The 27,200-nt window shown below is 42.4% G+C and overlaps 2 protein-coding genes across 4 annotated transcripts in view; one reads left to right on the plus strand and one right to left on the minus strand.

The window, feature by feature from the left end:
- The window catches only part of LOC147010165 (uncharacterized), a 7,780-nt gene extending 1,132 nt beyond the window's left edge, over positions 1 to 6,648 (minus strand). The window contains exons 1-3 of the mRNA XM_085861149.1: positions 6,508 to 6,648; positions 1,741 to 1,898; positions 238 to 1,377 (exon numbers count right to left, since the gene is read on the minus strand). Of these exons, the coding sequence (XP_085717275.1) occupies positions 238 to 1,280 (1,043 nt within the window). The 5' untranslated portion in view covers positions 1,281 to 1,377; positions 1,741 to 1,898; positions 6,508 to 6,648. The remainder of the gene's footprint in view (positions 1 to 237; positions 1,378 to 1,740; positions 1,899 to 6,507) is intronic.
- TBCD (tubulin folding cofactor D) overlaps positions 1 to 27,200 on the plus strand; it is a 181,980-nt gene that overhangs the window by 106,013 nt on the left and 48,767 nt on the right. For all 3 annotated transcript variants that reach the window (XM_085861145.1, XM_085861146.1, XM_085861147.1), the window contains 2 exons: positions 17,261 to 17,417; positions 26,736 to 26,793. In XM_085861145.1, the coding sequence (XP_085717271.1) occupies positions 17,261 to 17,417; positions 26,736 to 26,793 (215 nt within the window). The remainder of the gene's footprint in view (positions 1 to 17,260; positions 17,418 to 26,735; positions 26,794 to 27,200) is intronic.

Consider the following 27,200-nt stretch of genomic DNA (forward strand, 5'->3'; position numbering starts at 1 on the left):
ACGGTTTGTGTGGAGTGAATCTATAAGAGTTATTTCTGAGGATGCAGGAAGGGGCACGTGGCAATGAAAACAATGAAATTATTCAACGAGTTTGGGGATTTGGTGACAAATGCTGTGGAATGACGTGAGAAGGTCTTCCCAAACAGGTGTGCCTATTGGTTCTAAGAAGAAGTAAGCATGCCACGTAAATTTCACTTTCCTTGCTTTAAGCATGCATTCCAAAACGCCTCCACGTACCTTCTATAAGTTGCGGAACAACAGTTCTTGGGAGACACGGGGTCAGAACTGATCTGTGGTGAGTTGCTGCAGCTGCTGAGGGTGCTGTAAGGGGATGTGGAAGGGGCAGTGGGCGAAGGAGGCTTTTCACCACATGTCATGTCAAGTGAACCCGTCGACTTGAAGGAAAGCCACGGGGAGTTGGTTGCAGTGGGATTTCCCGGGCAAGGCACGGTGGAATCCCCGTTTCTCTGTGTCAGCACAATTGTGGGAACTTTGCGGCCATGTAGTTGCTCCAGTGACGTAAATGCAAAGTGACCTGTTGCTTGATGAGACGATTCTCTCATCTGTGACCAAAATGCTTCAGTTGGTGGTACGCTGGATGCATCGGCGATTGTTTGAAACATTGCGCTGGCTCTGTGATGGCTTGCACTCAAACTGGTGGGGTGGAGATAGAATGGTGTTGACAGCGATGATGTGAAAGGGTTAGCTGCATGGGCCGGTACCGTCAGGACGGGGTAGTATGCAGAGCTCAGTCTGTGTGTTGTCACACCTTTTGGAAACGAGGTGTTTCCCAGATTAACTGGTGCACTGGCCTGTAGAATGTTAGGGCTCTGATGTGAGAAGGTCTTCCCAAACAGGTGTGCCTCAGCAGGACTTGAGTGAGCATTTTGCTTGGCGAGCACAGGCCTATGCTGTGGCAAAGAGAAGTCTAACAAGTTTTTTGTAGCCTTCACAAGTTTTACTTCCTCCTTTGAGCCCTCATTGGTGTGAACATCATTCTGACAGTCTTCATCGTTCCTGGTCTGTTCTTCCTTGCTCTTGAATGGCTTGGCTTCTCCCACCAGCGACAGCGAGTCCTTGCAGAGGCTGTACTTCATGTGGTTATACAGGTGCGACTTTTCGAGGCACGTGAACGGGCATTGGAAGCACTTGAAGTTGTACGGCTTGCCCTGTGGTCGTGGGATGTAGTGCGGCTTCTTGGGCTTCTTGGGCTTTCCCTGCATCCTCGGGCCTTCTCTCGTTGTGTTTGACCCAGTTGTTGGCGCCGCCATTTTTGTCATGGTCGGCTTTCTTTCTTCGATGGACTTCCACCGTCGGTGTTCTGGCAGGTCTTCCTTTTTTGTGGCTTGCAAGCCACGTCGATTCCGATACTCTGACCTGTTGATAAATAAAAGTATTTAAACAAGCTGTCATGTTTAACGTTTCGAAACGTTAGAGGACGATGTTCTGGGTTAACAAAAATGTTCTGTGCCCCAAAAAATGAGCCCACAAAATGTTCTGGGTGAACAAAAAAAACACCCCTGGGGCTCTAGAGGGTTAAGTCTGTGAATACAATTTTAAATTTGTTTTTTGGAGCAAATGGACAATATGAAGGGTCGTGGAAGTATAGAATACTGGGATGGTAAAGCCCCTTCGGGTTCAGCATTACAGGAGGTTGACACGTTTATTTATTTATTTTGTTACAATTTTTTTTCTGAAGCCCTGGTCACATGAATATGGAGCTTGCAACGTGGTTCATACCTCGCTCCTCGTCGCTTTGATACAGCGGCAAACGCTCTTCACCATGGCACCTGGGGTCCACCGTAGATGATGTCGTTAGCTCTCCAAAACGAGTTTGATTCGTCCATGTTTGGTCGTCAGAACCGGAGGAAGCAAAGGATGAGCGTTTTCCACGTTCTCTGTGAAAATATCAAGGAAGAGCATTTTTATTTTTCTCACGACTTCTTTTATACCAACCATTTGCTTTTCTGATCGAGGGATTTGTTTTTACCTCTGCTGCCGAAGGTGGATGGATGTTGTTTTCACTCTGTCTTTTGTTTTTGGGTTGTCCGTCCGTCTGTCTGTGCTAGGTTTTCTTTACCGCAATAACAGGAATTACTGAAGGGATCCAACTCAAACTTGGTAAAAGTATGTATCATGATGTAAAGATAAATTACTTTGTGTATGGGATCAAGAGGTCAAATGTCAGAGGTCTCGCGCAAAGATTCTGTTGCCACCCTAAGTTGTGAACCGGTGATGATGTTTTGACCAAACTTGGTATAAGTATGTATTATGATGCAAATATGGACTGATTAGATTCTGGCATCAAGAGGTCAAAGGTCACAGGTCGTGTCAGGTAAAAACTGTGATGCTTGAGAACAGCTGAAGAGATTTCCATTGTATGGATACAAACAAACACGACATAATATTGACCGAAGCTTTTCGTGCTGCGCTCTTCAGGTTAAAAATCTGATGTAAAAAAAAAAAAAAAAAAGGGATGCAGCATACCGAGGTATGCCCTCTACCGAGTGCCGTTCTATTTTTGGTTTGTAATCCTTTTGTTTTATCATGTGATCTTGTTGAGACTTGCCGGCTGGTTATTGTGAACCCCACTGAAGGTGAGTGGGAATATCTTGTAGGCAAACGTGGTTCTGTGCAAATTGTAATCTTGTTCAATTACTTTCACTGATGGCCATGATGGTTCCCAGGTGCTGATGGTCTGGCTTGTTGGCATCGGGGCTTGAGGCTGTTTTTTTGACGCGGTGAATACAACAAAGCGATCGCACCTGCACATGCTGAAAGCTCTGCACCAGATTGTGTTGTGCTCTGAAACAGACACGTATGAGATGGGTGTGACAACCTGTCAAAGTGTGATGGTGTGATTCTGACTCGAACCGACGTGTGACGTTTGGGTCGTGGGATCGCTTAAGGATCGATCCTTACGTACAGTGTTTGTTTTGCCTTGAACAGTTCCTCCTCCTGTAGCTGTTCAAAGCCACTACCGTTTTAGTTGCTAGATCAAGTTTCCCATATGTGTCTCGTGTGGAGTACAAATTTGATTCTGATTAATTGGTGTGGCATCTGGTGTGCCCGATCCCAATTAATATGGTAGACTGGCAATGTGGTTCTCAGATTATCCCCCATCCAAAACCATGATCCTTTCTACCCCTGTTTAACCCCCTCCCCCCAAGCCCACTTCTTTCTAAATTTCCAGCCTTTATTTCTTGGGAGGCTTCTGTATCCATCTTGTCCACCCGTACGTCCTTTCCAACCTCTCATTCTTCCCCACATCCCTTATTTGTCCAAATCTCCCTCTATTTTGTCACTCAACCCAGCTCTCGGTGTGCTTCCTTTTGTTCTGTAACATCCTCAGCCGTTCTATCTTCTCACTTCTCTATGCGCCTCGACTTTCTATACAATATATAATTAAATAAAGATTGCTGATTCGGCTGTGCTTAGACGTATGTGTGTTGATAATATCAGCCAACACGTGTGATCTGATGTCGCAACGCTATGCACTTCCTTTACTCGAGCAGCCATAAACCTGTTGTTAAACCCTGTCCCGTTCAGGATACAAACGTGCCGCTACAGCAGTTCAAAAACAAAATCAAAATTCTCCGAAACCTTGAAAGGGTGTCTCCGTGAAGCTCCGACCAGTGAGGAACTTTTCTTTTCCTTGCTTTGAGAGTCAAAACATTTTTGATTTGGAATATTTGTCAAAACCACATTTGTACATCATTGCTCTACAGTGTCGGTGCTGCAGAAGCAGTTTCTTGGCAAGGTTTGTACTTGGTGGTTTGCCATTGCCTTCCCAGCATTGTTTGTCTGTGTTCTATCCTTTTAAATGCTGAGTGCCAAGGAAGGAAGCAGAATGTATCATTAAAAAAGAGTCTTTGGTACGACTCGGACAGGGTTTGAACCACCGACCTCCCAGTCTCAGAGCGGATGCTGTAACCATGCCACCACCGAGTCAGGTTAAAAAAAAAACCAGATACCAATGATAAATTGTCCGCATGCTTTCCTTGTCTTGTGTATTGTTGAATATTTTCTCCAAATAACCATTTGTGAAGTCGTAAACCGTGTTGTGTGCGGTGAATGTTTACCTATCCCTTTCTATAACCGTGCAGTCGACTGTGATCCCTCACAATCGCACGGTTGTAATATTGGCTTTCATGTTACCATTGCATCATTGCAGCTGTACAGTTTTAAATATAGAAAGGGATAGATTAACTTGCATCACACTGACGAAGCGATGCAGTCGTAAGGTGGTTTACGAGGTCATAAATGGGGATTTGGAAAGACTCTTTGAGGATACATGAGATAAGGAAAGCATGCAGCCTATTTATCATTGCTGTTTGATTGTGACTTTATTCCAAAAGGAAAATGTGGTGACTCTCAAAGCGAGGCAAATAAAAATTCCTCGCTTCACGTCGAGACCCTTTCAGGGTGTCGGAGAATATGGATTCTGTTCTTTAAACTTCTGTGGCTCCACGTCTGTATCCTGAACGGGAGAGGGTTTAACAACAGGTTTATGGCTCCTCGAGTAAAGGAAGTCCTGATATCTTCCACCCATGCCGTATTTCTCCAAGTCTCCCTCTATTTTGTCCCTTTACCCTGCTATTGTCTACCATTCCCCACCCCCCAGCCCCAGTCTTTCTGCTGTTCTTTAACTCCGCCACCGAAAGTGAAGGAGGTTATGTTTTCAGCCCTTTCTCTCCATTTGTTTTTTTAGCCTGTTTTTTTTGTGTGCATGATATCTCAAAAAGTTATGGACGGATTTGGATGAAACTTGGATGACTCGTTTGGGTGTGTGACAAGGAAGAATTGATTCAATTTTGATGAAGATCCGAATCCGGATCTGGATGTGAGAATTATTTAATTTTTAAAGTGATTAATTATAATTACCTTCACAAACTTCGTTTGACGAAGGTATTGTATTGACCCCTGTGTATTTATTTATTGATAAATATGTGTGCGGACAACATTGAGCAAAAACTGCTGGACCGATTTGCATGAAATTTTCACAGATGATGTGCAGTTACTCAAGGACGTCAGGCGAAACTTTTGGGAGCGATCGGATCAAAGGTCAAGGTCACAAAAAGGTCAAAATCGTTTTTTTGCGATTTAAAGTGTCAATTTTGTTCCGATTTACATCAAATTAAGTCCAAAATGTTCAGTATTCAAATCCCGATCCACTGATATAGCGTACGGTATAGTGTTTGCAACCCTAGTTAGTCTGTGGAAGTCAAAGGTCAAGGGGGTCACCAAAATGGAGTTTTTGATTGGGAAGCGTTGTGGACAACATTACACAAAAACCACTTCGCAGATTGTCATGAAATTTTGTGAATGTGTTTGGCATCACGAGAGGACAAATCGATTAGATTTTGGGAGCGATCGGATCAAAGGTTAAAGTCAAGGTCACAAAAAAGGTCAAAATCGTTTTTTCGCGATTAAATTGTCAATTTTGTTTTGAGTTACAGCAAATTAACTCCAAAATGTTCAAAATTAAATTCCCCATCCTCTAATATGACACATGGTATAGTACTTTTGTCACCCAAGGCAGCGGTTGGGGGTCAAAGGTCAAGGGGGTCACACAAATTCAAATTTATATCGGAAAGCGTTGTGGACAACTTAACGCAAAAAAAACAAAAAACGCAGAGAGGCTTTAATTGTTTTGGATTTGTTTGGCATCATGAAAGGACAAATCCATTAGATTTTGGGAGCGATCGGATCAAAGGTCAAGGTCACAAAAAGGTCAACATCGTTTTTTCATGATGAAAACGGTTAATATGTTTCCGATTTACATCAAATTAACTCCAAATTGTTCAGTGTTCAATTCCCCATCTTCTGAAATGACACAAGGTATAGTACTATTGTCACCCAAGGTAGCGGTTGTGGGTCAAAGGTCATGGGGGTCACGAAATGCATATTTGTATTGAGATGCGTTGTGGACAACTTAATACAAAGGTAACTAGTGGCTGCGGCGAAGGGATGCGCTCTACGAGTGCCCGTTCTAGTTCACCATTGAGAGATCGGGCCAAAAACGACAATGATATCTCAAAAATGTAATGGGCCTGATATGTTCGCATGGATCTGGCATTGCGTGGCAGAGGTATGCGCTCTACCGAGTGCCCTTCTAGTTTCATTCTGTTACACTATGATCCGTTTTGTGTTCTACCGCCTCCACGAGCCCCGACGTTGCATACAAATGTTATTTTCAAATATTTCCCTTTGCGTTACAATGTGACGCTTCTGAGAAGCTGGAATGCAAATCCCAGACAATGATTTTGAAGTGGATCAGGTTTCCATTGTGTGTGGAAAGTCTTCCGAGCGTACATGTTAAATGAGCATGGCATTTGTCAAATACAATGTAGAAAAGGTAACTTTCACCGAATCTTTCTCCAACCATCGATTTGCCAATGACCACTCTCGCAGTCACATGACGCCTGTTGTTTGCTTTCATATAATCGCACAAACCTTTACCAACAGGAAACCAAAAAATTACAAAAATGAATGCAGAGAGCTTACCTGGGCAGTGGTTTGTCAGGTAACAGCGTGGCCGGCAGAATATGGTGGAGAGGTCGTCTCCTTGACACGGCGAGCGGTAATCTGACGTGCTTGCTTTCACCCACACGGGTACACACACCTCTGACAGTGACATAGATACACACCCAACCCCCTGGCTACAACACCCCTCCCATCGCACCATCTCCACAATCTTGAGACCCGCCTTATCCATGGGAAACCTTTTTCTTTTTCTTGTTATTCTTCTTCTTTTCCTTTTTTTTTTTCTTTTGTTTTCCCATTTAATACCCACATCGCATGTGCCCGCAGGTGAGGTTTTCCTTAACATGACACATTTTCACTCTCCGTTTTGGGTTGTACATGACTGGTTGTTATTGTTCAAATTAATGTGTTTTTTTATGTATTCAATATTTTTGTTTTGTGAGACTCAAAGCTCGTGAAAGAGCTGACGATGGTGGAGCTGAGGAGCGAATCGGTTGAAGGGCGAACAGACAATCAACCGAACTAAGAACATGCCGACATGACGAGGGAACAGGCGGGAGAAGCTGACAAAGGACAAGTGAGAGGATGAGAAAAGCTTACAAACATAGGCTGATAGGTTAATGTAGAAAAGTTCAGGTGAGCTGGAGAGTCGATAAGAGATGAGGATTATGGGATAATTCCAAGTTGTTTTTCCTGGAATACTGATAATAAACAACAGGGACTGCAGCACAAAAGCACAAAAACTCAAAACTGAAGCCAGTTAAGTCCATTCGCCTTCTATGCACGAGTAAAGTTCTCAATCGTGGTGCACACAAGGTGACACCCCCAACCTCGTAATGATCTGTGACAGTCCTCAAGTCAGGTGGTAAGCAGACGGGTACAATTACTTCCGCTACCCAAAGGTTGGTCGGAGCTTATGTTTTCACCCCTGTCTCTTTGTCTGTCTTTGAGCATTATATCTCAAAAAGTTATGGACTGATTTGGACGAAGCTTCGTGGACAGGTTGGGTGTGTGACGAGGACAAAATGATTTTGGTGATCAGTATCTGAATATGAGAAATTATGAAAAATGTTTTTAACTGATTCTTCACAATTTTGAGATGGGGCCAAAAGTTATATATGGAGCACAATATCTCAAAAAAGTTTGGACAGATTTGGACAAAACTTGGTTTATGTGTTGGTTCTATGACAAGGACAAGCCGATTAGATTTGGGTTCGGGTCAGCCGATCCAGCCTGTCGGTGGGATACAAAACATAAACTGTTCAGCTTGGTGGAGGTATGCGCTCTACGGAGTGCTGTTCTAGTTGTACATGTATCTATAGTAACCTAGCCCATCCCTCTGGACCCCCAAGAGACGTCCACCTTTCAACCCAACCCCCCCCCCCTCTTCCTCATTTCCCTCTCCCCCTCTTTCAAAAAAATCAAAATACTGTCGGCAAATCACCAAAAGGAGTGATTGACGATTTTTATTTATTACTTTTGCATTTGATACTGCATGTGTCTGCAAGCATCCTGTCATGATGGGTGTGAGCGATGAATACAACAATGCATGAGGAATGTAACGCTCACGGGACTACATTGCACAACTATGTTGAAGGATATATAAACCATGACAAAAGGGCAAGTGGAAAGTACTTCACAAAGGGTAGTATGATGAACCACGTCACTGCGAAATGTTCTTTCTTGTGAAAGGACACAAGTTTGTTTCTCCATCGACATCATATCACATGTTCTGACATCACACAAGACTGTGAGAAGTTATTAACCTCCGCCATCGAATATCGGAGGTTACTGTTTTCACCCCTTTCTGTTTGTTTGTTTGTTTGTTTGTTTGTTTGTGAATAGTATTACGGAAAAACTCCTCGACGGATTTCGACGAAACTTGGTGGGGGGATTAGGAATGGTCCAAGGATCATGCCATTAGATTTTGGACTTGGTCCAAAATGGCGGCCATTTTGAAAAAAGATTTGATTTTTTTTTTTTTTTGCATTTCTACATGTTTTAAGTGATTTCCTAAAAAAAAACATGCCAAAATTATAATTGCGGCTGATTTTGGAACTTCAGGTGGACATACCCACGTAAAATGAATTTCTGTCTCAAGGAATCGAGTTATGTCGAATGAATTGAGTATGTAAAAAAAAAATAAAAAAATGACCGTTTTTACAGCCATTTTTCCCTGCTGTGCAGGGGTTAGGCTTTTTCTTGAAGCAATGTTTTATGGCCGGATGCCCTTCCTGACGCCAACCCTGGTTGCCTCTTACGATACACAAGGATATGGTATACCTATTCTAACCGGGGCATACACCGGGACCAGTACACTGGTACTCACTTCGCCGACCTCAGATGGATGACAGGCTGAGTCAACCCCCTGGTGTTAATTCAGCAGCCAACGGGGCTTGAACTCAGGACCCAGGGATCCTAAGCCGCCACCCTAACCACTAAGCCAACACCAGGCATAAATTGAGTATGTAAAAGTTAAAAGTAAAAGGGAAAGTTGCAAACTATAACTCTGTGAGCACTGTTGATGTCAAATTGAATGAATAGGATATCAGGTTCACTTGAGTGACCTAGCAGTATTGGTGGCGGAGGTTTTTCACTCTACCGAGTGCTCCCCCTCTAGTTCGACTGTGTATCCCTCATAAAGGCCATACCCTAACCAATCAAGTTTTAATACACACATCGAAAGTGATGACTTTTATTTGATTCCTCAAACTTCCTACCTCTGGGAACTATTGTGAAGACTAGTGAGAGTATCTCACATTTGCTGGAATGACCAGGTTTGTGGTGAGACAGTGCAGATGGGAGCTTTGATTAAACTTGCACATTCATGGAAACTATGCAAATTCTCAATGCCAAGCTGCGGTGGCAGCTCTCTACCGCATCGCAGGTTTGTTTGTTTTTAACACAGATAGAAAAACAAAACAAAAAAAACGAGATGATCTGCATTGTGTAATACCTCAAAAGTGTGAAAATTGAAGCTCGCACACTGAGAAAATTTGACGAGTATCATGAGAGGCATGTTACACCTGACACTTGGGCTTGCTTGATCATGCTTGAAAAGACTTAAATGATGTTTAGGTCACGTGAATATCAGTCGGGTCATGTATTAAGAACCGACAAAGAGCCCATTTGTCACCGGAAGCAGCTTGTTTGACGTCTACCTTCCTGCCATAACATTAATGATGAGCTCTCCATTCCGTGCTATGTTCTTTCACCACATCGGGAATAACAAAAATGGACACGTATCTTGTACGGGGTGAGGCGAAGCTAGTAGATTATCCCACCTTGGAAGGCATCAAGCCAGATTGCAACCAACAATCCAACAGTGATGCGACAACTCTCCTGAAATGAGCTCGAATTCCTGAAGAGGACAATACAACAGGGGGTTGCTGGTGGACCTTGAGTGCCCTGTGGAAATATGGGGGGACAATTCACAGACAGAGCGGGGGAGGGGAGGTTGAGAGGGGTGGGGGGGGGTGCGGCGAGGCTGGAGAGGAGACCGTAGAAGACAGAAAGACTTCCGACCTGCCTGCGAAGAGAGACCCAAAGACTCGGCGATCCTAAATGCCTTGGTTTCCACAGCATGAAGCCGAGAATGGTGAGAGGTGGGAGCACCAGCCCAGAGGGGAGAGCAGTACTCCATCAGGCTGAAGACGAAAGCTATGTATGTGGTCGGGAGCTCAGGTGTGCCAAGGAAGGACTTTGCATGATGGAGGATGCCCAGTCGGCGACTGGCTTTGGAAGCCAGCATGGAAATGTGGCTTTTCCAGGAAAGAACATGGCATATAGTGAGACACAGAAGCTTGAATGAAAGGTCTTCTTCAAAAAGATTGTTGAGAAAGTAGATGGGGGGCGGGGGAGAGGGGTTCCAGACGGTCCTTTCGGAGAGGCATAGTGAGTTTGAGATTTGTCAGGATTGAAAGACATGTTCCACGTGTTGGACCAGTTTGTGATTTTATCCAGATCTGCAGAGTGAAGAGGCTAGTGCTTGCCGATCTGAGGGATGACAGATGGGACGGCAGAGGGTGGCATCATCAGCAAAGAAATAAAGAGATGTCCTTGGATACCATGGGAAGAAAGTTTGGTGAGCAGGGCAGGGTACTAGACCGTGTCAAAAACACGCGATATGTCTAGGGATGTGGCTCTGATTTCATGTCTGGTATTTAGGACCTCCATCCATTGTTGGGAGAGCAGAAGCAGCATATCCAGGGTAGAGTGGCCTGGTCTGAATTCAAATTGTTGATCGGAAATCAAGCCATTGGAGAAGAGGAAGGATTTAATGTCTGAAGCGATGATGGATTCCATAACCTTGCTGATGATTGGGAGAAGGCTGATTGGTCTGTAGTTGCTGGGACCTGTTTTTACTCCTTTGTGATGCAGAGTGGTAATGTTTGCTGATTTCCAAGCAGATGGCAGATGACCTTGAGCAAATGAGAGGGTGAATGGAACAGAGAGAGGGTGAGCAAGAGCAGCAGAGCAGGTTTTTAGGATACGTGGGCTGATGCCATCTTGACCGGTTGCAGAGTCTGAGTCGTGGTTTGACAGCAAACTCTCCAACTTGTCAGGAGAAAAGGACACAGAGTCCAGGGACAGTTAGGTGAGACTGGGTAAGGTGGGTACAGAAAGCGATGGGTTTGGGAAACAAGATTTAGATGCAAACACCGAGTTTTGGCATTCAGCCTTTGCATGTGCGGTCACAGCAGTGTGGCAATTTGAGTTAAGTGAGGGGATGGAGGGGGAACATATACCAGAAACAGATTTGATTGGACACCACCATGATTTGGAGGAGGGAGAGAGGTTTGGGAGTTCAGAGTTGAGATTAGAAAGATGTTGTTTTCTGGCTCTCCTGGGGGAGATACACACTTGTTATGAGCTTTGTGGAAGAAACTGAGATTGTCTTCAATTGGATTAGCCATCCGTGAGGTGAAGGTAAGTTGTTTCAGGACAACTGCCTCGCCACAAGTTTCATTGAACCATAGGCTGTAGGGAGGGTAGGACGGAGAAAGGATTTGGTAAAGGAAAGGTTGAAGAAAAAATTGTGAAGGTGTATGGTGAATGTGGGTCAAAAAAGTAGATTGTAGATCGGAAGAAGAAGGGGAAGAAGGGTAGTCGGTACAGGAAGTGATGTGCAAGGTTTTTTTTGCTGTTGTGTTTTTTTATATTTTAAGACATGAAACAGAGGGTTTTGTTGAAAGGGATAAGAGGGTGGAGGGAAGAGTGGAGAAAATAAACACTGATTGTAATAGGGATAAAATACAATCAACACGATCGTGCACACAAACGGTAAGAAGGGAAGGCTTCAAGGAAACCCGGTATGAAAAGATGACGAAAACTCAACAATTAGCACAAGCTTTAACACAAGACCGAACTTGAAATACACAGTAAACACAGAGATAACAAAATGACAGATGACTTCTACACTTCAATTGCCTGGTTAAATTTCTAAAATGCAGGTTTTCCACAAACCTCTACTTTTTTTTCTTTTTTTTTTCCGACCATGGCACAGCCTCCCGGAGATGGTTGGATTGGGATTGCACTGTTTCCTCCAGGCTTTCAAGCGAGGGCTGCATCACTGTCATGCCATCTCCTTTCTCCACCCATAATCTTTTCTACCCCCATTAAGCTGAGCTAACCCAACCCTCTTATTTGAAGGTTGCAGTGTCACCACCCCCCACCAACCAACGGGAGAAGCAGTTGAAGGCTCCCCACCCGTCACTTTCTCTCTTTCTCTCTTTCTCTCTTTCTCTCTTTCTCTCTTTCTCTCTTTCTCTCTTTCTCTCTTTCTCTCTTTCTCTCTTTCTCTCTTTCTCTCTTTCTCTCTTTCTCTCTTTCTCTCTTTCTCTCTTTCTCTCTTTCTTTCCTCCTCCCACACCCCATAAGTCGACCCTTTTACTTGTTTTGTCCACCTGTTGTCTTGCTTAGTTTGTCGCCATTTTACTCTGTCACCTTCCCATTCCCTTAGCTGAGGTTTTGTATGCAGAAACAAAATTGCATCAAAACTTGGGGATCCCAGTCCACTCTCTTCATCAATAATCATTTACATAGTCTGGTGGTGGCCCTTGCGATGCATTTTGTTTAAGACAAAGACCAGTAATTTCTGCTTCTTCCTTCTTGTGAAAGGACACAAATTTGTTTCTTAATTTACCAATTACTGTTAACCAGTAATGTCAAGACCTTGTTTCCGGTTTAGCCAAGCTGTGTTTGTTTCAAGGACATGACTCCAATTGCCTTTTCACCGTTTTCCATAAACTTCTGTGATTAATTGATCATACTGTTGCAGCTCAGATTGAACAGCAAAATTGGCCTCAGGCTCTTGGAAGATACATACACACACACACACACACACACACACACACACACACACACACACACACACACACACACACACACACACACACACACACACACACACTAGATGACGTTTGTATCTTGACTACTTGACTTTTGTAACACGAGACAAACAGCCATTCAACTTGGGAGAATGATATCTGGCAAAGCCATCTCGTGGCAGCATTTTTCTCTCCCCAATCAGTGGGGAATCCCATCCTCACCCACTTCCCCTTGGAAACCCAACCTATGTGGTCTGCCTGTACTCTATCCTCTAAATGCTATGGTAAGCATCAAGCGAGGAAGCAGCACATCCAATTTTGAGTCCTCGGTACAACTCGGCCAGGATTCGAACCATTGACCTTCCAGGCTCAGATTCAGCGTGAACCCTCGAACCGCAATGCCACAGCGTGTAGTTGGATTTGTTTGAGTATATCCCACGTATCTCTCTTGCTGAATAGTCTTCAGTGGTTGATTAAGCAGTTGTGTTGTGCATTGTCCCAGTTGTAATAACAGAAGACTTGTTGAATGGATGTTCTCGAAGATTAATTTTGGAAATTGCAAAAAGTATTAATTTTTTTTGTCTTTTATTATCTTGCCAAAACGAAGTTTTTGCAAGATATGTTCGTCAGCTTGTATGTTTTTTTGTTTGTCTGCAATCACGTATTAAAAAATTCTGCAGAGCACAATTATCATTGGAAATTTTTGTAACTTCGCATATCAGAGTCCTATAGAGGTCCCTTTCAGCGCATAAAATTTTGAAGGTCAAGGTCAAAGGTCAAGGTCACTTTGTCGCAAATCAGGGGAGTCGACGAAACCCTTATTTTTTGAGTAATTTTGATCGGATCGTCTTCAAACTTCATGGGAATATAGTTCATGGTCTGGTGCTTAGCTGATTAATTTTTGGTGGCGATTGGCCTTGACCTTCATGGTTAGCGCCTCAGGCCAAACGTATTTGACCCCAAGGTCAAATTTTCAAGTTTTAGGAACCATATCGTGTAGTACCTCAAATTGAACACCTCGATGAGTGCTTTCTTGATTTGTCAAGCTTGAGACATTATGACGTCATTTGGTGACGTTATGAGGAAAACGCATATTTTTCATGGTTACTCTGTAGAACGATTCTCATCGGAATCTCTCATAGGCAGATATTATGGCAGATATTCTCTCGTAGGCAGATATTCCTGAAGGAGTCGCTCCTGGTGGATAGCAGCTCTGTTCACCTCAGTGTGACCTTAAAGAAGTCACACGTGGTCACCTTTTGGCAAGATACATTTTGTTTATTTATTATTCTCAGCATTTGTCTGATTATTTGTTTTAACTGTACTATTTGTGGCATATGTTTCATAAAAGTACTCACTCCATACCATAAACCAACTATGACAGCAAGATAATTCAAGGAAATTGCTTTAACATCATTGCAGAAATATTTGCAAAATGATAGAATGTTTAAATAAATGGAACGTGCAGTAGTTGTTGGGGAACGGGGTGGATATTTAAATAATTACTCTCGCTGAAAGAGAGAGTATTGCATTTGGGGCTGTTTGTCTGTCTGTCTGTCTGTCTGTTTGTTTGTTTGTCCACCCAGAATGTTAGTGTTTTTTGTTTTTTTTCTCTGCAACCATTTGGCGGATTGAGACGAAACTTTCACCATTGGGGCGACGACTCTTGTAGAATGTTTTATTGATAATTATGATGTCATAGGTCACGTGGTGTGGCAGCCATATTGGAAAAATGGAAAAACTTTGGACCTCTATCTTTAAACCGCACCAAGGAACAAATTGAAGCTTGGCACATAGCAAGTACTCATGTGGAATAGTATGATTTTTTAATGACGTCATAGGTGCCTTCATTATGAAGGAGCGCTACATTTGATCAGTATGAAAATTTTTAAGGGTCATCTTGAGATAAAATGGTCCACAGAAAAAAAAAATTGATGATGTCATCAGTCATGTGATTCGGCAGCCATATTGTTAAAAAAAATTTAAACCTTCGAAAATCTTCTCTGAAGTGGCTGAACAGATCGAGGTGAAACTTTACAGGTGTAACTGCTGATCCATGAGGAACAAAAGGTTCACACACATGACATCATCGGTCACATGGTTTGGCAGCCATATTGGATTTACCCTAAAACCTATAAAAAAAAAATCTTCTTCTCCAGAATGGCTGGACAGGCTGAGGGGAAACTTCACACAAATGTTCCCCAAGCCATGGGTCTACAAGTTTGTTTTGGAATAATTGATAGGTCACATGGTTTGGCAGCCATATTAGATTAAAGAAAGATATTAAATAATGTTTTCTCTGGAACCACTTAATCGACGTGAAACTTCAGAATTATGATTGAGTAGTGACGGGGAATGCATGCTTTAAATATCAACTTGATCGGACGCATGGTCTGGCTATTTTATTTTATTTTATTTTTTGAATAAAGCTCACTTGTCTGTTCCTGGATGGATTTGAGGGTAGAGGAGTAGCAGCTGAAATGTGAATCCGATCCAGGTTCCTCCAGATGACCTCAACTTTGCTTTTTGCTTGTTTGCGTTCTTTCTGATGACTCCAATGCAGGACTGCAGCTATTTGGTCTTCCATTTGAATTGAATAATGAATAATAATAATAATAATAGTCATGGGTCAGGTGTCCGATCAATACGGGGTTGCATCAAAGTGGGACGTCTTGGTACCCGGTCATCACTGCCAGCACTTATGAAGTGGCTGTTCTAGTTACGTCTCGTTAATTACGTAACACACCAGTGCACAAACACCACATAAAATACGCCACACAAAACTCCACAAACACCACATAAAACAAGTCCTGGAAAGGGTCTGCAATCTCTGATTGCTCTTTTTCTTGTTTCTGTTGTATAATTGTCCATCGATTAAAATGGCTTTTCTACGATGCACCACACACCATCGACCATCCTGTATGATAAATCTTATGTGGACATGTATCGATGTGTCAGCCCCATGACTGTTTCTAATACTGTATATGGAAACGAGTCATTGGATACGATATCTGCAAGCAATCGGCCTCGGATGCCATTGGCGGTGTGTTTTGTACCAAATTTCTGAGCAAATGTTCAGGCCAATGTGCAGTGGATAAGCTTCATCGAGCAGCAACATCCTGCGATATCGATGACCTGCCGTGTGAATAATAATTCTGTATGAACGAGAAGGACGTTGCTCGACCGGACAAGTCAACACGGTACCTGGGATTTGAACCCGGGGTCACAGCATCGTGGGCGAAGTGCTCAGACGGGAAGGCCAAACACGTCGACCAAACGAATCAATACATTTTCCCCTCTTTTTGGAGTCCTGACGATTTCGAAATATAATATACATTGTTCGCACCATGTGCTTTGATACCCTACCATTTGTCCGTATCGTCCCGAACAGCTGTTTGTCGATTTACACCTTGGTAGTTTTTTTTTTAATGATCACGTATTCTCGTTTTTGGGCTTTGGGCCGGTGGATTTGATGTTCCTGTATATGACTTCATAGTGGTTCATTAACCGTGCCACCTGCTGTACGGCTGGATTACTTTATTTGGAAACTCGAGCTGGAGTAACCTCAGGGTGTAAACGTGCTGTTTGAATTCTGCAGCTCGCTGTCACTTGGACGAGGTTTTAAGCGGCTGGTATAAATTGTTTGTATTTTATCTGAAGAATGTTGTTTGTTTGCACAAGGAACTTTGACACAGGATGACATTTGGTCCATCAATCCCAAATTGTGTTTTGCACTCTCTCTCCAAAGTATGATGTGTGACTACGACGTGCCGTGGCGACGCCTTTGGTTGTCCGGGGAGTGCCAAAATTCTGGTCGGTCCAAAGTTTCGGGTACCAGTGTTGGAATTCACAACAGGACATGTTTATCCCCACGCTTTAAAAAACAAACAAACTGGGGGATATTGTTGTCCGTCTGTCTGTCCGTCCGTCATGCTATCTCCTCCTAAACGGTTGGGCCAGAAAGTCACCAAACTTGGTTGTTATGATCACCACATGTTACGGAGGTGCAAGAGCAGTATCATTTTAGCCCTCCCCTTGGGGTGGGGTAAAAAAGTCAAATTCCAAAAAATGCAATTATGGACACATTTGAAAACTTTGCGGCTGCAATCAATGTTGAGGGACGGACGAAATATGTCACGATATTTTTTTGGCTTTGATCTCCGGTTCATGCCCCAAGAGGGTGGGGACTGAGGGGTCAAAACGAGAAAAAGCTATGTTTTGATATTGGGTCAATTCTGGTGGAACTTTTTGCCATCTTTCAACTTTGCATCCGGTGGGTAACGTGGAGATTTTTTGATGGTGCGCCATCGACTCCTCTCTAGTTCTTGTTTTTGAGGCACAAAGCAGGGATATTCCTTTGGGTAGCCAGTTCACTTGTAATGCATTAAGTTTGCCTTCACCAAACTGAAATGATTTCTCTCTTTCTCCTGGTGCTTTTCCCACAGTGGTGCCTCACCTCTGCAAGGCCTTGCTCTACGAGGAACAGTTCAGGATGAGTCGTGTTAGCAATCAGGTGCGGGACGCCACCTGCTATGTTTGCTGGGCCTTTGCCCGCGCTTACGACCCCAAGGACCTCCAACCTTTTGTGAACGAGATTGCCAGGTAATTACCGGAAAGTTGTACGATGAACAAATCACTGTTCGATGTAAAGTTGTACGATGTAAGGTAATCTATTAATAGCTCCTGCTCAATACATACACAAGTTCAGTTATTTTTTTATTTATTGCATAAACGAATGGTTTTACGAATTGATGGAAAACTCACTCTGACGTGATGTCATCTTTTGTGGTTCTTATTTTGAATCTACCATAATTACTTACCGGTAAGCAAGATTTGAGTAAAAAAGCAAGCGTATTACACAAGGATCCTGACCTACTTCATACAGTGAACTTTGTGAAGTTACGTTTGTTTTTTGTTTTTTTTTGGGGGGGGGGATGATGTCACTTCCAGTTGTTCACACTTGCCTGTGTAAGCTCCTATGCCAGATCAAGATGAGCGTTTTTTTATGCCTCCCTGAAGTCACCGGAGGCATTATGTTTTCAGGTTGTCTGCCCGACTGTCCATCCGTTATTCCCTTTTAAATTCATTTTCTTTGCAACCGCTTGTCCGCTATGTAAAGCGAGGTGAGTTCACAGTTTGGATCAAGGTAAAGCAAGGTGAGTTCACAGTGACGTCACTGGCGAAATCGAAAATCGACACTGTGATTGGAAAACAATATTAAAAAAAATAAAAAATTCCCTTCAAATTAGACCATCATTTAATGATTATAATTAATCAATGGTTTTAAGAAAGAAAAAAAAATTGCTTTTGGGTTCCCCTTTAAGGAAATCCTCAAGTGAGGATTTCCTCATGGTTGTTTATGCAACAGCTCTCAAGCTCAAGGAAATCCTTCGCAAAGGAATCGCATGTCCTTAAGGGGAATCTTTCCTTCAGGATGAGGGAATTTTACGCAACCTGGCCAGAGTCTTCATATGTTTGGAGTAGCGACAACTTACAATTTGACGACATTTTGTATCCATTGAGTGTGGTACACCGAACCTGCACCCATTGTGCGTGAAGAGTAATGTGTCCGTTTTCCAAACAAGCTGTCTTTCATTGCACACAAAAAATAGATTATATTACTTAATGATTTATTTTCGTTCTTTCAACACGTCAGAATAAGCATACAAGCAGACAGGATTTATTAGCCCCCGTTGGACTTGTCCGAAATGGGTGCTGATGGATTTGGTCTCGATTTTCATGTGCGCATGTGTGTGTGCGCGTGTGTGCGCGTGTCTGCAACCATATCTCGGACATGTATGGACTCATTTTATTCGTACTTGGTGCAAACTTGGTGCAACACATGACGGTATACATATGCACGTCATGTTTTTTTTTTCGACATCAGATCTAAGATGGCCGACTGGTGGCCATTTTGTTACTTAAATGCATACACACCAGACAAACACACCACCAAGAAAGTGGAGAATTGGAAAAGTTAACAATTGTGAGTGAAAAAAAGAGAAAGCGCTTCATACGATTGATTGATTGAGTACTCTGCCTGAAGGCAGGTCTCTGGCTGCTTAGCAATGGTGATATTAGGTTCTGTTCTTGCATATGGCAGCTTGGCTGCTGGGTAGCTATCATTTCTTGAAAGCGCGGCTGTGCCGCTGATGCTGTGCTCCTCTACCAGTGCACTGCGACTCATTTCCCCAATCTCGGAAGGATGACAGGCTGAGTTAACCCCACCTGGTGTTAATTCAGCATCCAATGGGGCTCAAACTCAGCACCCTAGGATTCTAAGCCAGCCGCCCGAATTAGGATTCTAAGCCATGGATAAGCAGGTGAGCAACTGCGGATCAATTGACTAAATTTCAACCTGGGGCATGAGCAGACGGTTTCATCAGAAACAGTCCACTCAAAACTCCACGGAGCAGGTTACCATCGTTTGGTTGCATTGCACAAACCACTCATCACACCTGGCAATGCACGTTTGTGAGTCCAGTGAACACAGGAAATGGACTGCCGAGTATTGGAGAAATGTGATATGGTCAGATGAATCATCCTTCACTATGTTCTCCACAAATGGACGCGTGCATGTGTGGCACCAACCTAAAAAAAAACTCTACAACCCTGAATGCTTCGTTCCAACATTGAAGGGTTCTGGAGGTTCTGCAATGTTGTGGAGCACATTTTCCTGGCATGGTTTGGGTGCAGTAATTCCCGTAGAAAGCAAGGTCAATGCCAATCGCTACTTTATGGTACTGAGCGATCATCTTCACCCCGTGTTGCAGCATTTCTTTTCTGCCAGGAGGGGCGTCTTCCAGGATGACAATGCCCCAATCCACAGAGCACGTGTGCTCGCCCAATGGTTTGATGAGCATGACACTGATGTAATCCATATCTCATGGCCTTCTCAGTCACCAGATCTGAATCAAATTGAGCATTTATGGAATATCCTGGAACCACGTCTGAGACAGCCTTTTCCACCTCCATCAAATAGGTGTGAGTTGATTGACTTTCTCACTGAATAATCGTACCGCATCCCTCCTGCAGAATTCCAGATGCTGGTGGACTCTATGCCGTGGTGCATAGAGGCCACACAGGCCGTATGTGGTGGTCCAACCCTCTAAGTGACTCTACATTGGTGTTTCCATTTTTTGCCCCCACTATGTGTATATGCCATCCTGCCAGGCCCTTGAGAAAATATGGATAGGGAAAGTTTTTCTTTGCAGTTAAATGGAACAGGAAAGAAGAAATGCATTAAAAGCGAAGATGAGGAAATGCAATTGTGCATTGAAATGAAGATGAGCCATAAGTGTCGGAGTTCCTTTTTTTCACAACTCTTCATTTATTTTAACGAAGCCTGGTGCTTGCTTCGTGGTTTGGGTGGCTGGCTTTTGGTGTCTTAGGATCCTGAGTTCGAGCTCCGTTGGCTGCTGAATTAACATCAGATGGGTTGACTCAGCTTTGTCATCCTTCCAAGGTCGGCGAAATGAGAACCAGTGTACTGGTATAGGGGCACAGCATGAGTGGCCCAGCCGCACCCCAACAAAATGATAGCTACCCGCAGCCGCTGCCATACACAAGAAGAAGATTTATTTTAATTTAAGTACTGTACCACTGAAAACATGCATGTACAGTATATGTAATCCTTCACATGTGCTGAAAACATGCATGTACTGTATAATCCTTTACACGTGCTGAAAGCATGCACGTGCAATATATGTAATCCACGTGCTGAAAGCATGCATGCACTGTATATGTAATCCTTCACATGTGCTGAAAACATGCATGTATTGTATAATCCTTCACATGTGCTGAAAACATGCATGTACAGTATATGTAATTCTTCACATGTACTGAAAACATGCATGTACAGTATATGTAATTCTTCACATGTACTGAAAACATGCATGTGCAGTATATGTAATTCTTCGCACGTGCTGAAAACATGCATGTGTGTAATCCTTCATCCTTTTATGCTCTTATTAATCCTGTCATGGACCATGCATGACATGTTAACTGAAACACTTCGAATTCGAATAAATAATCAGTTACATTTCAGACGCACACAAGTGACGTGTTTGTTTATAAGCAATTTTGTCATGACATTCTTGGATGACATAAATCATCCATGCATGTTTTGATGATGTCTGTCTGTTTACGAGTTATACCCAACTACCAACTACAATATAATTTCAGCACCACACATAAAGGTACATACAAAGAACTACAACTTACCTGGCACAGAAACCACCCTGAAGTCGGTTTCCATCTCGTACGATGAACTATATTTTCCCCAAAATTTTCTTTCCGGCATCTGCAGGGAATCTATACATTTTGAAACCCATCTCTGATCGATTGGTGCATACAACGACACAGCATCCTGTAATCTTAAAAAGAATGATGAACTATCGACTATCGTGTGCTCATTCAATGAACTATCGATGGATACAAAATGGTGCCCATGACCCACGTGACCAAAAATTTCCACGACACTCGATGTCACTCCTGGTATAGAGGGACTCTTATCCAGGCTATCCTTACAGACCTTGATTAAGGCCCCTGCTTCTGACATTTATATTTATCGATTGTGTAATTGTTCATTCGTGAAGCATGCCAGGGGAAATCTGCAATAGTTTTGACAAACAGGACCGGTATTAAATGCCAAGCTCATTCGTCATGCATTATTTTGGGTATTAATCAGAACTCAGGATTGTGTTTCAGTCTAATCACAGGTGTCGATGTTTAAGAAAACAATTTCATAAACTACAGCTTAAAATTTGATCCACTGCAACACGTCTCGGTGACCAAACCAACTAGATTTCGACTTGTTTTTTACTCGAGTTGATAACCGTGAAGTCGTAGATCATTGTCTAAACACACCCTGAAGTTACACACTCGGTGCTGCTCATTTTCTGTTGAAATGAAAATTGTTTGCCAGACAGTCTCCGGCACATTTTGAACAATTATCGAGTTAATAACCTATTTTTAGCTCGCCTGTTCGAAGAACAGAGAGCTATAGCGATACCCCCGGCGTGAGCGTAAAAATGTAAATTTTTTTTGTATTACGGAAAAACTCCTTGACGGATTTCGATGAAAGTTGGTGGGGGGGTTAGGTATGGTCCAAGGATCATGCCATTAGATTTTGGACTTGGTCCCCCCCCCAAAAAAAAAATTGTTAGAGAAAAATTTTTGTTTTTGCATTTCTACATGTTTTAAGTGATTTCAAACCCCCCCCCCCCCAAAAAAAAATTGTTAGAGAAAAAAAATTTTTTTTTGCATTTCTACATGTTTTAAGTGATTTCCAACCCCCCAACAAAAAAAAAAAAACAGAGTTGGTGTCAAAGCCACCCAATGCTCACCTGTTTATACATTTATCGTTTTTAAGACGAGTCTAATAATTAATATTTTTTTATAATTCTCTAACAATTTCTTTTGGGGGGGTTGGAAATCACTTAAAACATGTGAAAATGCAAAAAAAAAAATTCTCTAACTTTTTTTTTTGGGGGGGGGGGTTGGAATTCACTTAAAGCATGTAGAAATGCAAAAAAAAAAAAATTTTCTCTCACAATTTTTTTTTGGGGGGAGACCAAGTCCAAAATCTAATGGCATGATCCTTGGACCATACCAAACCCCCCCCCCACCAAGTTTCGTCGAAATCCTAATCACTTAAAACATGAAGAAATGCAAAAAAAAGAAATTGAAATTTTGTTGAAAAAAAAAGTTGCAATAACATTTTTTTCTCGAACAATTTTTTTTGGGGGGAGGGGTGGGGGGGTTGGAAATCACTTAAAACATGTAGAAATACAAAAAAAAAGAAATCGAAATTTTGTTGAAAAAAAGTTGCAAAAATTTTTTTTCTCCAACAATTTTTTTTGGGGGGGGAGTTGGAAATCACTTAAAACATGTAGAAATGCAAAAAAAAAAAATTGTCGAAATTTTTTTTGGGGGGGGACCAAGTCCAAAATATAAGGGCATGATCCTTGGACCATACCTAACCCCCCCACCAAGTTTCGTCGAAATCCTAATCACTTAAAACATGTAGAAATGCAAAAAAAAGAAATCGAAATTTTGTTGAAAAAAAAAAGTTGCAAAAACATTTTTTTCTCTAACAATTTTTTTTTGGGGGGGGTGGGGGGGTTGGAAATCACTTAAAACATGTAGAAATCCCCAAAAAAAATAAATTGTCTAAATTTTTTTGGGGGGGGGTCCAAGTCCAAAATCTAATGGCATGATCCTTGGACCATACGTAACCCCCCCCCCACCAAGTTTCGTCGAAATCCGTCGAGTTTTTTCCGTAATACAAAAAATTTAATATTTTCACGCTCACGCCGGGGGTATCGTTATAGCTCTCTGTTCTTCTTACAGGCGAGCTAAAAATTGGTAGAGAAAAAAAAAATTTTAAACTTTTTTTTTCAACAAAATTTCGATTTTTTTTTTTTTTTTTTTTTTTTTTTTTTTGCATTTCTTCATGTTTTAAGTGATTTCCAACCCTAACCCCCCCCCCCCCCAAAAAAAAAATGGAGAAAAGAACTATAACTCTGTCAGCACTGTTGACATCATATTTAATGAATAAGATATAAGGTTCACTTTAGTGACCCAGCATTATTTGCGGCGGAGGTTTTGCACTCTCCCGAGTGCTCCCCCTCTCGTTTCCTTTCTAATGTTTTTATCTTCCACACTATTTTTTATACGCCTGATATATATATATATATATATATATATATATATATATATATATATATATATATATATATATATATATATATATATATATATATATATATATATATATATATATATATGTGTATCTTCTTCTTTCGGCTGGTCCCGTTAGGGGTCGCCACAGCAGATTATCCGTATGATCCGCATTGTGATTTGGCACATGTTTTAAGCCGGATGCCCTTCCTGACGCAACCCTGGTCGCCTCTTACGACACAGGGATATGGTACAACTATTTAACCGGGGTATACAGCGGCCCAGTACACTGGTACTCATTTCGCCGACCTCGGAAGGATGACAGGCTGAGTGAACCCCCTGGTGTATTAATTCAGTGGCACAACGGGGATTGAACTCAGGACCTTTTGGATCCCAAGCCACTGCCCTAACCACTGCGCCAACACCAGGATATATATATATATATATATATATATATATATATATATATATATATATATATATATATATATATATATATATATATATATATATATATATATATATATATATATATATATATATATATATATATATATATATATATATATATATATATATATACACATGCACATACACGCGCACACGCGCACACGCGCACACGCACACATACACACACACATACACACACACACACACATACACACATACACACATACACATACACACACACACACACACATACATATATCTCGGGGCGTATTATGTGATACCGGTCGTCCGTTCGTCTGTCTGTCTGTCTGTCTGTCTGTCCGTCCATTCCTGTCCGCACTCTAACTCCCAAAGTTTTCAACTTTCACGTTTCATATTTGGTACATAGGTACAGACTGTGGAGACTGTGTGTCATGACATACCGTCATCTGAAGTGGTTGCCATGGCAACCAGGATGCTGTTTTCCATGTAGTGGCACAATTCTGTATATACCTTCTTGTTAGGGAGTATATTGTGCTCACTTGCGCTCTTGTTACTGATTACAATATACAAATACATATATTGCTTTATAATTATACTTCACTGCATCCTGGTGTTGGCGCAGTGGTTAGGGCAGCGGCTTGGGATCCAAAAGGTCCTTCGTTCAAGCCCCATTGGGCCACTGAATTAATACATCAGGGGGTTGACTCAGCCTGCCATCCTTCCGAGGTCGGCGAAATGAGTACCAGTGTACTGGGCCCGGTGTATGCCCCGGTTAAAATAGGTGTACTATATCCCTGTGTCGTAAGAGGCGACCAGGGTTGCATCAGGAAGGGCATCCGGCGTAAAACGTGTGCCAAATCACTATGCGGATCATGCGGATGATCCACTGTGGCGACCCCTAACGGATGCAGCCAAAAGAAGAAGAAGAAGAATTATACTTCACTGCAATGCTTTATAAAAAATATTAATTATATTAGACTCGTCTTTTAAAAATGATAAATGTATAAACAGGCGAGCATTGGGTGGCTTTGACACCAACTCTGGTTTATTTTGTGCACTCGTCTTTATGCCCATGTTGAACGGCACGGTCGACTCTCGATGGCTTGTGCTGTCTGCATCCACGTAGACACCGGGTGGTTTGGCTAGACGGGCCGCAGAGGATGCAATGATAGTGTTGGCTTAGTCTGCAATAACCAGACAGATGGCTGCACCCCTCAGCTTTCTACAAAGACGCTCCATCTTGAGGGGGTTTCTCTGGGACCCCTGTTTTAAACGGGCTTTCTCATTTTTTTCATTTTAAGGAATATAACCCCTGCCCCCCCCCCTCCTCGTGTGATTTAAATAACCAATGTTCCATTTGTAACACGCATTACGTCACCGGTGACTCATCAACGGGGGATGAAACTGGAGCACATCTTTGCATGAAAACTTGTCGGATCTTTAAGTTTGTCGTGCGAGTATTTTTAAATGTACGAAGCAACATGGTTGTCCCAGCTTGCTGATCATCAGTAATGGCCTCCGATGACATCACGAACTCTATCTTTCATATTGTTGCTTATTTTTGTGTGATTGGGTTTATCCTTTTCAGCTATTTTTTGCGGTACTCATTATGTAAGCCGTCGACGAACGCCTTGACAAATCGGTGTTAGACCAGTGTGACGTGGCCTTCAAGATTGTTGCCTTTCCAAAAAATGACTTTAAGAATTTTTTTCCCTTACTTTGGGAATAAGATGTTAACTTTCATTTAGTGCTTTGATGTACTTGGATCTAGCAAGGTGTATTTTACAAACAAGTGTGTTTTCATTCTAACCTCGGCCTCACCTTTTTAAGCTGTTGGCTCCAATTAAAACATCCACTTTCCTACTTTCCCAAAGTAATTTTCTCCATGCAGACGGTCATCCAGCTTCGAAACAAGCACTCTCACGCCCAGCTTTATGCATAAATGTAGGTTGTTCAGACGTTGAGTCTTTATGCGACCCGCCTGTAACGGCGTGCACTTAAAGGGTATTAGTTGTCAAATTGCAGGAATGGTTTTGAGGGCTCCGAGGCACGCCAGGCCCGTTGCGACGACTATCCGTGCCATCTTTCTTGGACGTAGCTCGGTTTTTAATGGTGGGAGAGCGTCGATCCTCTGTCGTGCCTCCACCGATGCGATATCTGTGTGTTATTATTGGCTACAGCTAAAATAGTTTCACCTCCCTTTTCTCACAATAAATAATTGCAATGGAGGCACGTGCAATATCCGATGTCCTCTGAGTTCCTCGTGAGAAGCATTCCAATATTCGTTTTTAATCACCTCTTCGTCTGATTGACGATTGACGATTGACGACGTCTGATTGACTTCGTCTTCATCTCGAAATGAAGGCGATTACTTCAAATCTCAATGCTCATATACGTCTCATTCTTATTATTTTGTAACTGGCACTCCTTTGCCAAACCCTCTACAGCTATGGTCTGACAATTATTTGGTGGTTAAATGTTTTGATTTGTTGCTGTTTATAATTAGTTGGAAGCCTTCAATGTCTTGCAGTTTATTTGGTGGTTAAACCTGATAACAACTCATTGGTTACGATGGTGCAGATCTTTCCTGTTGTTTGAACAAACATTTGCTCCTCTCTTCAGCCGTTTGGAGAAGGTGTTGGGGTGGGGGGGGGGTGGAGTATAGTGGACAGTCATACAAGTCATTCAAGTTTTGTGAGAGTGAAAGTTAACTGGTGACTTGTATGTAAGGATTTGAACCTCTGAACAAATAAGGCCTGAGGGTGCTACTTGTAGAACTTGGCTTGTGTGATTGTGTCTCACCAGAGGCCTGGTGATTGCTGCCCTGTTCGACCGACAGCTGAATTGCCGCAGGGCTGCGTCGGTAAGGCTGGAATCTTGTCACCATCACAACTGCCCTACCCCCTCCCCACTCTCAATCCTCCAATGCACCTCCCTTTTATCCCTCCATTAGTCTGTTAGCATGCCAGGTAACCAAGGCAATGTCCTACCTTAATTTTCCTCCTTGTGCTTTATTGTGTTTTGATCATTCGTGTTTGGTTTGCAATACTTGACTCCAGCAGTTTCAACTTTTCTCATCCTTTTGCTTTCTTCCATGAATTATTTTTTTAAAAATTATGATTGGTGGACATGACACCACCTTTGAGCTAACTTTTTTTGCTTTTTTTGTATACATAGTCAAGGCTTGTGGAAGAGCTCAAAAACAGAATGGATGGGGACACAACATAACAAAAAACAACAGAAGGGGGTGGGGGGCATGCACAGTGGGGT

This window comes from Eptatretus burgeri, chromosome 17 (genome assembly GCF_056783735.1).
Source record: "Eptatretus burgeri isolate ZD-2024b chromosome 17, Ebu_testis_v1, whole genome shotgun sequence".
Lineage (NCBI taxonomy): Eukaryota > Metazoa > Chordata > Myxini > Myxiniformes > Myxinidae > Eptatretus > Eptatretus burgeri.